We start from the raw sequence: 13,765 nt of genomic DNA, 5'->3' as shown, positions 1-13,765 counted from the left end.
CATTGTATCTTCACTCTACCACAGAATTAGGGTTATCAGCTGATTTCCTTGCCATCAAATAAAATTGGGTTTAGAAAACAGTGATTGAATCTGTATTCTCCCAGCCATTGAACAGCCTCTCTAATGTCATTGAACGCTCACGTTAATTAGCCGAGCAGGCTGTGTCTCTAGAAGAGATTATTTGTAGATGGTGATTATTACTAAGCCTAGAAACCACAAGGCAAGAGAATTTCCACCGTGGTAGTTTGTGGATGCTCAGCGTTCAGGGCTGAATTGTATCTTTGCTGTGGCTTTGCAGCCTAGGCTCTGCAGAGCAACATGAAAAGCAGAATCCAAAACCACGATCTCAGACCGGCTCCTTCTCTCTCTTCAGACCCCTTGCGTTTTGTTGATCGGCGTTATTTTCCCTTCACTAGTTCTGATGTATTTATTATTCATGTGGTTTCAGTGTGCTCTTACTTTTGGTAAAGGCAATGGGATTTCCCCATTTTATGTGAGCAAACGCTTTTATGGTGTTATTCTAGTCCTAGGTTAGCTGAAACCAGATAAGGATAAAAACATCAAAAACTCGCTGGCCTGTCATTGGAGATTAAGGAAAAGGATTATGGAAAAATTGGACCGTGCTTCGTTTGGCTATATGCAAGAAATGAAATGGAGACATCATCTAATTGTTTGCGCCTTGCTCCTTCAGGAGTGTAAGAAGCCTGTCGTACATAGCAACTTCAAAACTGCACACAGCCTTGTAGTGGGAAAAGGAATTTCAGTGTAAGAGAGACCAGGTGGGAATTGGTACTGGAACAGAAGTAAATATGTACATTTACTGAGGGAATCTGTAACGTGTAAAGCATAACACTATTTCCTGGTAGTTTTTTTCCACTCGATGGCACTAATATCTCTATAATTAAGAGCAATGGAAGCAGTTAGAGAAAAACTGTATGCTGTTACAAACCATTCCTTTTTTAATTGAACAGCTGTAATTTCTACCAATGGAACAAACTATATTATAAGAAAATGATTATTAGTTTAAAATGCAAAGTTAAATGAATGCAAAATTAACAAACAGATGGTGAAGAATTATTGTGGTTTATTTTACTCCTGGGTAAAAGGGCTCATGCATGATTGTAAAAATGTCATCACACTTCGTAAACCTGAAAGCAAACAGAATTTGCAGTTGTGCACATCTGTTTTGGGACACTGCTAAAGGGTTAGAAGAATCAATGTTGTTTTCAAATAAGGGTATTCATCAAAAGGATATCATTTACTTAACAGTTATGGCTTCTGCTAAGCATCAGACCTAATGTTCTGTGGAATTCATTACAAAATTTGGCAGCCTTTTCCTTCACAAGCTACCCGGGCAGCATGCTGCAAAACGAAACAAACAGCCCCTTCTTATCCCCGCTTCCCTGACCCCCTGCACAACAGTTGAATTACCTGCTAAATGTTGGACCAGTGATTTAAGGATTTTAAATTTGCACTTCATAATGCTTGTCCAACGTCAGTGATGCAGTAGGAGCGAATGATAAGGCAGACAAGCAGCTTATTTGTGTGTGGTGGTTTTTTTTTTTTCAGTAACTGATGAATTAAAACAAGAAGGATGTGTAATGTTTGGGAGCACCATGTTTTGGGAGGAAAGATGGGAGAAATATGTGTAAGCGACTAATTTAGTCAAATTGGAAAAAAAAATAAAAGCCCCAGCCAGATGAAACATGTGAAGCTTTTATTAGAAAAGAAATTATATTAATGTTTCAAGCTGGTAGTTTCAAAGTATGCCATCTAATTGCTTTATTTGAGCTCAATTTACCAAAATTAGTGAACTGAAGATGTAGGATTTTGTTTACGATGACTCTGTGCCATTTGGAGAGCGCAATTTAGGAACAGCCAAGGAAATAGGAATTATGAACAATAAGGTACTGATTGCAGTCAGTGGGGAAGGAATACTAAGGAGGTGCTCACTAATGAGGAAGGTATTAAAGGCAGGAAATTCTTGTATTTTTGTGTGTGTGTACATAATCCAGAGTTCCTTGTCACTGCATCCCTACTATTACCTTGTAAATTAGGTGGATCGCTGGGTATAGAGAGTGGCTTTTGCTGACAGTAACTTTCTTTTAATCGGAGCTAATACATCTACAAAACCTTTGTTAAGAGACTGCATTATTAAGGCTATGAAATCAAACACACAGCGTTAGGACACGCAAGAAGACAGGTTGTCTGTACACAATTAATATCCTTTGTGCAACCCCCTCATTACGCAGTCTGTAATTGTATGATCACATGCAGAACAGCGAGCGCCTAGCTCAGCCCACAGGCTGGACATTACTGTCTTAGGAAAAAAAAACTCTTTGGTATTGCATTTTTGTTGATATTTGATGTGTAGCTCTGCAGACTATTTAAATGCTACTGAAATTACTTATTTCCATGGGAGTTTTTCCTGTGATGCTTGTACTATAATAAACACGTGAGGAACTCGTGTGAGAATTATTCCAAAGAGCAGACTTATGCCTTTTTATGCATCTTGCGCTCCGTTTTCCTCAAGAGAAGTTGTTTTGTTTTGCTTTTAACTTAATTTGGATGGCACGTTTGGGAGCTTGAGTTCTGAAAATGCTCAGACTTGCTTAGAAAGCTGCGCTGATGCTGCAGCTCTTGCTGAACTCTGGAGCTGTGAGTGCACAGTCTAGGTAGAAATCAAGGCTGTATTTTTAGGGGGAAAACAAAAACGTAGGTTAACTTAGGTTAAACCCTTACGGAAAGCTTGGTTTAGTTACTTGCCTGGTGTCATAAAGGAGCCCTATGAGGGATGGGGTGATAGAACTATTTTTCAGGTCATCACTCAGTTTGATCTGCAGTCCATCTTGTGTTTTAATGGACAGATTTAGTTGTGCGTGTGTGTACCCATTTATTCCTTTATCCTCTTCTCTGTGCATGTGTTTCTTTGTAACTGTCTGACCGTACAATTTCCTGGCATTAGGGAAAAGAAGATAACCTTCCCAAAGTGCAGGTTTAAAACCTTTACAGTTACTTGCAGACCTCTGCTATTTGAGCTGGCCGAGTACGTGACAGTGCTAGGAGTCGGAGGGCTGCGCTTTTCATTCTTGCAGTCTTCATCCAGTTCCAGTTGCCTTGCACTTGTGACTTTTTATCCAGGTTGGTTTTCTAGCCACTTCCACCCTTTGTTCCTCCAGCATCCCATCTCCTTAACGTCTCTCCTCCCTTGTTCCCAGGTTCCCTTTGAGATCTCTCCACCATTTCATAGCGCTTGTGTGTCCTCAGCTCTTTATCCAATTTTAGTGCCCAGTTTTAGTCAATTGACTCCTGAAGTGCCATCCCTGCCCCTCTTTAGCTTCCCTGGTTTTTCTCCTTCCAGTCGTAGCAGAGTTCTTGGCTCCTTCAAGGCCCTTATGTTCCGCTGACCCATATGTGTCCATCTGCATGTGTGCTGGATGCTCTCATTCCCCAAACTGCTTAAGAAACAGGAGTATCAAGAGCCTTAAGGATGTCTGCTTCCCATTCCAGTTGGCTTATTGTGTTAAGGCTTAGAGTATTTATTACAAACCTCCCTGCTGTAATCTTGGCTGCGCTGCAGCAGTCTTTGCAGAAGGTACACGTGGTGTGATGGGTGCTAGAAACCGGAGAGGATCAGTAAATGTCAACAAGAGAGCAGCTTCTGGGATTGTCACGGACAGACTTCTGGATGGACAGTAAGGGCAAAAGTTGCGTCCCCTGTGCTAAAATATCTGTCCTACCCTTTCAGGGTCTGTCAGTGAAGTTGTTTGTAAGATGAGCAGGATGGTTTTCTTACTGGCTTTTGTATCCTCAGAAGTGGCGACAAAGTGCTCCAAAAGTATCAAAGCGAGTTGAGATGTGTGTAATCTGCAGCTTTAGCCCAATTTACCAGTCAGAAAACTTACAAGAACAGAACAGGATTTATATGGACAGCTTTGTAAGTAGCACCCCTTCACATCCCTGACATGATGCAGCCATGCCAACAAAACCCTTGGTGTGCACTATGTTACCGCTAGCTTTGTCAACGCATTTGAGGCAGGATTCAGCTCAAGGCTGTCACCTAAATTCAGACCCCTGTGTGAGTCTGCCTGTGAGCAGTGTGTAAATCCCGTTACAGTCAGTGGAGACCCAGCACGTATTGTCAGCGGAGCCTGAAAATGGACACCCACTGCCTGGTCAACTGAGTTACAGAGAAGTAAACTCCATAAAACAACAAAGTCTCTGTTAAGTGGGAGTGCAAGCATTTGGCTCCTGTACAGACAAAAAAATGAGACGCTGAAGTTGAGATGTCTTAATCTCACCTTACGTCATCGGGAAAAGCAATGCAACTGCATCAGGAGGAAATTCCCCGTGTCACAGAGTTCCTGTTAAATGGCTCTGCATACATAGTTGTGCCAGCCAATGACCACCAGCAGCTGGATAAAGACGATCATTAAACAGCAAGCATGTTGCAGTGTTTTCCCCAATTGTTTTTTTTCAAGCCTCCAACAATTTGTGGCTCAGACTGTGCTCTGCCAGCAAAGAAATGTCTACGTGTACTTCTTAAGACCTTCCACGAATCAAATGGAACTGGTACAATAGTCTGCTTTCTGAGCCTGCCAAAAAGCAGCGCTAAACACAGACTGATGATTTCTGTTCCTGCCTTGTTTGTCCTGAAGTTGCGGATGCTGAAGCCTAATAATCACAATTTAAATTCCCTTAAACATCACTGACCTTCTCTTGTTGACATGCTAACTAAACAACAGGCTCGTGTGCCCTACTGTCATACAGTGGGTATTAGATGAGAATTAAGGAGTAGTTGGTTATTAGAGGCAGGAAGTTTAGACTCACTCAAAACATTTACATTATCCTAAATCCTATAGAAAGCAAGGAGGTGAATAAAACAACTGCTTTTCCTCCCCAGAGTGTGAAAAAAGCAGCAAAGGCAGAGTCCATAGAGGAAATGTCATGCAGTTACTCAACCAACTGGTGGGGAGAATACAACGTCAGAGCACACAAACCCTTCTGTAGACCTTCTGAGTAGTCAGTGTTTGGGAACATTTCAGAATATATAAGAAAGGAATCGCGTGCCATGAGGTTTGCATGTCTTTGTCCATCAGTTTTGGTTATTGAGCAAAGAATACTCCCCTCAACTAACTTGTCTTTTACAGGTTGTTAACTTACTACAACCATTGCCAAAAAGACAAGAGCAAAACAGAAATATTGCATTGATATCAACAACATTTATGTAGTGGTATTTTCTATAAAGGTGAAAAAAAAAGGAATCAATTTAGGGGGAAGGAGAAACAGAGCAGTCAGGGGAAGACAACCTGAAATCTCCACACTTGAAGTGACTTCTGCTGTCTGCTCTGATTACATTTGAGAGTCTCCAGCAGTAAATACATCATCATGTGTATCTTTACACTTGGGTTGCTTATTCCTGTACAAACACTAAGCAGATTAATTATAGATGGAGCATCAAGTCAAGAATTCTGCATTAGAAGTCTTTCAGTTGTGTTGAGCTTGCCCAAATTGCATCTCTTCTGTTTGTCCCTGATTTTTCAGAGTTTTAGAGGAAAACGTGGTTATTTGTACAGTTACCATTTTTGTTTTGTCAAACTTCAGAGTGGTTAAAGTGAGCGCTATAGTGATGGCTTAATACGCGCTGTCTCTGTTAAGAACATTTTAAGTTCTGGTTGTAGGAGAAAAATCTGAAGGTTAATTTCTTCAGTGTTGGTTTATGTTGAGGATCAAAACCAACTGATCGCTGACGGAGTTGCTTGTTACACATTTCGGTCATTTCCAAATCTGTGGCCTAGTTACAAAACAAAGAAACGAGGAGGTGATTTGGTACTTTGGGAAGCATGCGTAATTCAGTACCTTTTCTAACCAGTAGGCCAATGGAAAACTCTTCATCCTGTTCCTGGTACCACTTAACTGCATTGACCTCGGAAACGCTTTATGGTATTTCAAACAGTGGGGTTTGGCCTTGGAGGTGCTCGGTATCTTTAAGCGATACAATTTTTTTTCTGGATCACAGAATAACGGTAATCAGTGAAGATTACCGGAACTAACAGAAAACCTGTTTCATTAATCCCTGTTTACGGTAAAGTTTTGTTGAGGTCTCGTTAATGACGGGATGTTAATGTCCACGTCTTCTCATTAGTTATAGGCTTTTATGATAGGTTTTGAGAGCCAAGTTTGAAATTTGCTCTTACTGGTAGTACGTTGAATTGTTTAATTAAGGACAGATGGCTTGGTGCGTGTTTGGATACGCTGTATATTACAACAAAAATTGCTTATTGTTATCACAGCTTCTGTCAGCTGACCTTTTTAAAACTAAATAAGTTTGTAATGCAAATGTTTTGTCATCTTGCTTAATTTTTTTTGCAATACCTAATGCTAATATTTAACTCTACTAATCAGGTCGCAACTGGGTTTGTAATCAAAGTCCGTATTTTAGCCTTTATTTAATGTCTGCCTCCCAAGTATTGTTCCTTGTCCATTTGCTGACACAATAATACCATAAAGTAATTCTAAGGGCAAATAAAAGCATGATAAAATACAACCTCTGACTTGTCCGTGGTACAATCTGGATAGTCTTAAATTATCATAAACGCAGATGCCTTTTCTTCATTCTAACCTGCTCTGAGCTTTTGGAATATGCCTCCAGATGTGGAGCAGCCGAAAGGTTGATGTAAACTTGGAATAAATCTTTGGTTAATTTAAATTTATTTTTAATGTAGGAAGGTTAGAAAGGAGGGAACAGCGAGCTCTTTCTCTTGTCCCCGTTTTCCAGTTGGGCCTCGTGTTTCCGTGAAAGCCAGTAGCATTTAGGATGTTGAGCTGAATTTCCAAGCCACAGGCAGAGCTGACCTTTTTATTCCCTTGATTTCGGTGCAGCTGGGATTCCAGCAGGTTGGTGTGAGTTGTCTTTCAGAACATTTCTGTGGTTTCTGTTACTGTAATTCCTGTTCTCCTGAAGGTGACGGATCAGTCGGGATTTCTGATTTTCTGTTAATTCACTTAGCTCTTTGTCTTTCACTCTGCTTGTGTAACAACGTCGTGTTTATCCAACTGGATTAGTGAATAAAGGGAATCTTAAAATGAAGTTTGAAAAAGGACATAGCCATTTGCTTTTCAAAATGAGCTCCTTTAATGTCTATCTGAAAAATCAGATGTAAGAGGAGAAGATGTAAGAAGGTGTGAAGGACCAAGTAGAAGGTGTGGACAGTTCTAAACGATGGAAATTACAAAAATAGGAAGCAGCAGAAGTATGGGTGGGATGAGAGCCTTCTTGCCACGGGTGAACGCACTAGGAGCTTGCTGAAGAGAACAATTGGTAACCAGTGAAGGACTTCTTCAAGAGGAAAATGCTCTGACGCTGCTTTAATGACATTTATATTATTGAATGCACTCCAAATAAGGAACTGCCTCTCTAGCTTTGTGACACCTGGTAAAGTTTTTTCTGTAGAACAGGGCTGTAAAATGATTTGATCTGTGCACAAAACACTGTTCGTCTTGCTTTGACAGCTTGCTGTTTTCGTGTACCTACCCTTTGAATGCTTGGATTCCACTTCCACCCCTTCCACATAGCACTGTATTTTGTGTTCATGCTAACGGAACTCCATCCTGGCATGTCCTCTCTTAGTAGTGGCCTCGTGGGGTGCTGAAGACACGTTTTTTTACTGTATTTGATCAAAAGTGGCATTTATGCCTTCCTGTCACTCCTGACCATCCTGATGCCATATTTTATCAATAGAGTAATAAGGAAGTATTGGTTACTGAGCTTTGTTTAGCAGAGCCTTTATATTTTTAAAATTAATAAACTTCTGCTGTTCGCATGCTTACTTTCATCTGGGCGGTCAGTCGGTCGTACCGGCTGCATGCTGCTCCCCTAGGGTCACGGGGGCCTGTTTGCAGAGAAACATTGGCTTCTGCTGGGGAAGTAACTCCTCTCATCAGCAGCTGTTGCCAAAAAAAAAATAAAAAATCCCTTTGGGCATTTATTTCTTCAGACTGCTTTATCTGTCTTATAAATTCAGCAAATGTTGATATTCTGTGCTTTTTATTTGCTTCAGATGATATACACCACATTGTTTTTAAAGTGTGTGTTTCACTTAGCTGCCAAATGCTTTTCATTGCCAGTGCAGTTTAGCAGATGGGTTTGAAGGGTTCAATTAAATGTAATTTGGGCTTCCATTTTTCTTCCAGCATCTTTACATGATTCTTTAAATCAACATCAACATTCTTCGAGGCTTTGCATTAATCCTGTATTTTGCTCCTTTCTAATCATTTTGTCAGTCAGTCATACAGCATTTGGAAAAAAGTATTTGTGTTGTTATGTACCATTGTTGATTGTTGGTTTTGAGAAACAGATGTGACATTTTAAAATATTTTTAATATCACCATTTAATCCATCTTCATTATTTCCAGTTTTTAGTACGTTTGATTCTTTGAGTGCTTGCAATTCTTCCATGATTTTAATCTCCCACTAGATAAATTTGTAAGGAATTGGATCTAATGGATGCTTTGTTGAGTATTGTGTTGGGGAACATCTTCTAGGACACGAGCTACTCCTAGGTTCCTGTTCCTAATGTTTCTTGTTGAGTAATATCTCTGAAGATTTTGTGGCCTGGCTGTAGGATTTGGGACTCGGCTTAATGTGGGCCATCTCAGCAGGCTGTAGGAGCCACAAGGACAAAATAATGCTTTGGGTTGTGTGGGGTTGATCGTGCGGTTGCACTTCATAAAGCTGAAGGCTTTGGGATGTATTTTCGTGACCTCACACCTGAATTCTACGATTGACCTTGTACAGCATCCTCAGCTCAGTGAACTAGTTCCCTAAGATGAGTTCCTTGCGTTGCTTCGGTTTCGTTGGCAGGCCCTAAACTTAATTACTATCGTATTCTGCTTCAGAAGCTCCATGCAAAAGGTTGCTTATCTTGTCCTAGGTAGGTACTAAGCTAGTATTTTCTTTGCCTTGTCTGTGACTGGTAGCGCAGGCAGATCTCTGCTCAGGATGGGAGTTTCGCCTGGTTTCAGGACTGTCAGCTCAGCGGTTAACACAGCCAGCTTTGTGATCTGTGCTTTCGTGTGGGTCGGTTTTGATATCTGTGGGCTGGTAATAGCACTATTTCATGCCTAATTTCATGCTAGACTTTGAAACACAGAAGAATGGCAGTAATAAATATTTTCTGTGTTCTAAGACTTAAGCAGATGCAGCGTGTAACTTCTCTTGGTGTGGTGTACGTTCGTATCTGGATGTTACTTGACACTGGAGCTAGCAGTCGAACATGGCAGTGTTAGTATTAAGGTCTATATTTTTATGAAGAAAAATGAGAGTCCCTGAGCTCAGCTGGTGCTTTACATTATGTATGCCTTCCCGTGAGCCACTGACCTGTTTTTTTTTTTCTTAAATTTGCTCTAAATCTCACAGTGCTGTGCTCTATCCTTAAAAAGTAGTGTTGCCTTGGTGAAAAAGTGCAAAAGCTTGTTACAGTGCTTCGGGGACTGTAATAAATCCAAGAAAGTAAAAACTGATTAACTGAATCAGAAAGGTGTGGGTGATGTTTTCTAAGCAGGCTGATGGGCTCCGTTCCCTCCTGACTAACGAACGGGAGGGTTATTGGATACTTCTTGATGGGAAATTATTTCTTTACAGATGTGACTGATACTTGTGTAGCATTGAAACGAGAGATGACAAGAAAGTACTGGATTATTTAATGCCTTATCATCCCAGAGAGAATAGCTGTATGATGTCATTAAGGTTTTCAATAGAACATAATATTTCATTGCCAGTCGCGTTTCTGATTACAGCGTCTGCGGTTTTACATTACAGCATGCAGAACTGTGTGGTTTTTAGTTACAGCCTGTTGACAGCACGGTATGGTCGGCCTTTGTTATTCAGTGTCCAGCCTCTCTACTGAAAACATCGCTAAAGCTAGGTAACAGATAGAAGAAAAAATGCTCTTCTGTGACAAGAAGAACCTCAGTCATCTGAGCGTATTTAGGGTGGGTTTTGCTGAACATTTCAAGTTGGAAAGTTCTGAGAGTGCCACTGAAAGACACAGTCCCAGCCACTTGTTTTCTTTTCCTCAGTATTCGCTCCCTTCCATCGGCTTTGATGCCCGTGTGGTCAGTGAGGTGGGTAACAGACCCAGCTGAAAAAAGGCCAAAAAAATTAATTTTTGAATGATTTGTGTGTTTATTTTTCAGCGATGTGCATATTGTAAGCACCTTGGAGCCACTATCAAATGCTGTGAAGAGAAATGTACCCAGATGTACCATTACCCCTGTGCTGCTGGAGCAGGCACGTTTCAGGATTTCAGTAACTTGTCCCTCCTTTGTCCAGACCACATTGATCAGGCTCCTGAAAGATGTAAGTACACTCGGTTCAAATGATGGGATTTGTATTAGCTGGAGATTTAGTAATGCTGTATTTAAGGTATGGTTGGTTTTCCTTAGCTGATAACCCACTCCAGAAGCACAGTATCCTGTAAGATGCCTACATTTGCTTGAGCGAGCTGAATTTCAGCATGTGATTAGTGTCAGTGGAGTCTACAAGTAAAAGGTTTCATTGAAGTGTTTGTTACATGCAGGATTGAGAGTGTGTGACATATAAATGAAGTCTATTTTATTTCTAGAAGTTGATTTTATTTTTAAAAGCCATTATTAAATTTTTATTTCAAAAAATTATTCAAAGTATGCATTAGAATGTCTCTTAAAAATAGAAGCATAGTTGTGAAGCTTCAGAGGACTTTGATATTTCCTGAAACAGACTAATAGGATGTGTTTCTTGGGGATGTTAAAAAAATATTTGCATTCCAATTTTGTACATCCTAAAAGCTTGTTTGCAAACCAGCTTACGCTGTACTTCACAGGTTCTCATAGGATTAAAGACTCTCCACTGCAGGCAGGGTACTTGACTGCTGATCACAGGTGTATTGCAGCATATTCTTGTTACCTTGTCTGCGCATCTTGTAAGGGAAGCTTTGTTTGGCTCTGTTACATTCAAACTTTGAAATGTAATTCATTCAAATATGTTTGAAGTTTCCTTTTTCCATTTAGTATTGTTTATTCAAACGGTAGTTTCAGCAGAGGAGAGGAGGGGAATGTATGGGAGTGCCTTAATGGTTCTCAGGTCCCAGAGATGAGGGGAAAGGCTGGACCGAGGGAGAGGTATCTTTGATGGAACAGAATCAGGTCAGGGAATACTTAAACAAATAGGGGTCCGTGGGCCCTCATGGGATGCACCCCTGAGCCCTTAGGGAGGGGGCAGATACCATCGCATGGGCACTCTCTGATCTTTGATCAGTCATGGCGGCTGGGAGAAGTACCTGTAAAAATGAAGGAACACAGATGCCAGACCTGTCTTCAGGAAGGACAGGCAGAAGGACTGAGGGAATTACTAGCTGGTCAGCATCAGGACCTGAACGAGCTGAAGAAATGTGCTGACAGGAACCTCATGACGTTCAGCAAGGAGAAGTGCGAAGTCCTGCACCCGTGGAGGAACAACCCCAGGCACGAGGACGTGCTGGGGTGGGGGCCACCCAGCTTGTCAGAAAAAGGATCTGGGGGTCCTGGTGGACACCATGTTGAACAAGAGCCGGCAGTTGAGCCCTGGCCACAAAGAAGACTTAACGGTATTGTGGGCTGTATTAAGCAAAGTATTGCCAGCAGGTTGAGGAAGGTGGTCCTTCCCCTGCGCTCAGCACTGGTAAGGCTACAGCTGGACTGTGGTGATGGCTTCTGGGCTCCTCGGTACAAGCCATGGATCTACTGGAGAGAGTCCAGCAAAGGGCCATGGAGATGATTAAGGGACTGGAGCATCGCTGTTATGAGGAAAGGCTGAGGGACCTTGGACTGTTCAGCCTCGAGAAGGGAAGGTTTGGGGAGATCTTACCAATGTATGGAAATACCTGAAGGTAATGTGCAAAGTGGCTGGAGGCAGGCTTTTTTTGGTGGTGCCCAGCGCCAGGACAAGAAGCAACGAGCACAATCTGGAACACAGGAGGTTCTGTCTGAACATCAGGAAGCATTCCTTTACTTCACCTCAGGAAAGTGACTGAGCACAGGTTGCCCAAAGAGGCTGTGGAGCTCCCTTCTTAGAGATTTTCAAAGGCTGTCTGGACCTGGGCCTGGGCAAGTGGCTCTAAGTGGTCCTGCTTGAGCAGGAGAGTTGGACCAGATGGTTTCCAGTGGTCCCTTCCTACCTCAACCTGACGGTGATTCTGTAATACAGAGACCATACTTCTCATCTGGTCTTTTACACACGGGCATAGGGGTGTTCGTGGCATTCTCACTGAAGTGCAGTGCAGTTTCTGAATCTTACTTTTTTTTTCTTTTCTTTTTTTTTTTTTTTGTATTTTTGCAAGTTTGGAAACAGTTCACAGCATAGGAAACCTGTAGTCTTAACATCCACCTTGTGAGAGACTTCAAATTAATTGTCCTTAATTCTAAAAGTGATGTCTGTAAAGTGTTTTAAGATCGTGTTCCTGTGATGCTAGCAACTGTTCAAATGCTTGCATCCTCTTTTATCTTGAGAAATAATTAATTCTGTCCTCAGAAGTCCCACTTAGTTTTTCATCACCTCATGTCACATTTGTTCTGCCCACTGTTCTTTTATTTCTTCTTACCCAAAGTGGGCTGAGCAGTGCTGTGTGTAGCAGGTGAGGGCAGCCAAAACAGTGTGAGCTTCACCGTGTGGGAAGGGAGACAGGGAGGAGATGCTTCTTGCAGGAGGAGGGAGAAGGGGTGAGCATGCTGTAGCCAAGCTGACTCCGTGCCCCATGCTATCTCTTGCCCTGCCGTGCTGGGAGGTAGGTGGGAGAGCTCTTGTGCTCTCCTGTGCTGGCCTCATGAGCTTCTTTGTGCCTCAGCCACTGAGCGCTGAGAGCACTCTGCAGCCATGAGCACTTCAGAGCTGGCAAGCTGAAATTTGCAAAAGGGTCAGAGTTTTCCCCGTTCCTAAGTCTGGCCTGCCTACCCTCACCTGGAGTCTTCACTAAGCAGGATACGGCAGCGTTGCTTCTACCTACAGCCAGGTAACGTAGACCAGTTTAAAACCTCCCAATGCTGTTAATCACGTCTCAGAGAGTTGAAAATCCCAAACTATTGTAAGCCTCATCTGTTCAGGTGAGACACATCCTTGGTCACCACAGATGGTTAGCAATAAAGAGAACAAAACACATTCACTGACCACATTTTGCTCATACTGGTCTCTGTTTTCCTTCCAGTCAGGCTAGGTTGTTTTCTGTTTACTGAACGTCTTACAGGATTCTGCATTTTTGCCTTCCTAGTAGAATTCACGGGGCAAATACAATAAGCACTACTGAAAGGAAATTAAAATTACAAATAGTTACCTTTTCATTCCAGCTGTGTTATGTAAAGGGAAGAACAGAATTCTGCTTTTTCCCCTTCTCTAGTCTGAGTGAATACTCATTGATTCGACTGAGTATGGATGGAAAAAGAAGTATTGATGTTAGGAGCTGGGATTGTAGAAATTCCAAGGTACCTGACTTCATAATGAAGTGTAAGAAGACCTAACACATGAGTTTAACACATATACATTATATATGTGTACCTACAGCTGAATAGATGTATATAAATATCTATACAAATGTACTCACAGAAGGTGAGTCTTAAATACTGTTATTAAGATTGCAAGGTGAAACGCAGAAATTTAAAAACTGACAGAAGACAGACCAGTTCTGCCTCAGTCCATACCTCTTCCTCCCCTGTAGCTCACGCTCTGCCTTCAGGTGCAGGTTTCCATTCTGGTTTG

The 13,765-nt window shown here is 41.8% G+C and overlaps 1 protein-coding gene across 12 annotated transcripts in view; it reads left to right on the top strand.

Annotated features, from left to right (window-relative positions):
• KMT2C (lysine methyltransferase 2C) overlaps positions 1 to 13,765 on the top strand; it is a 200,506-nt gene that overhangs the window by 94,859 nt on the left and 91,882 nt on the right. For all 12 annotated transcript variants that reach the window (XM_035318876.1, XM_035318874.1, XM_035318873.1 and 9 more), the window contains one exon: positions 10,198 to 10,360. In XM_035318876.1, the coding sequence (XP_035174767.1) occupies positions 10,198 to 10,360 (163 nt within the window). The remainder of the gene's footprint in view (positions 1 to 10,197; positions 10,361 to 13,765) is intronic.

Source organism: Oxyura jamaicensis, chromosome 2, assembly GCF_011077185.1.
Source record: "Oxyura jamaicensis isolate SHBP4307 breed ruddy duck chromosome 2, BPBGC_Ojam_1.0, whole genome shotgun sequence".
NCBI lineage: Eukaryota > Metazoa > Chordata > Aves > Anseriformes > Anatidae > Oxyura > Oxyura jamaicensis.
This window is presented reverse-complemented; position numbering and strand designations above follow the sequence as displayed.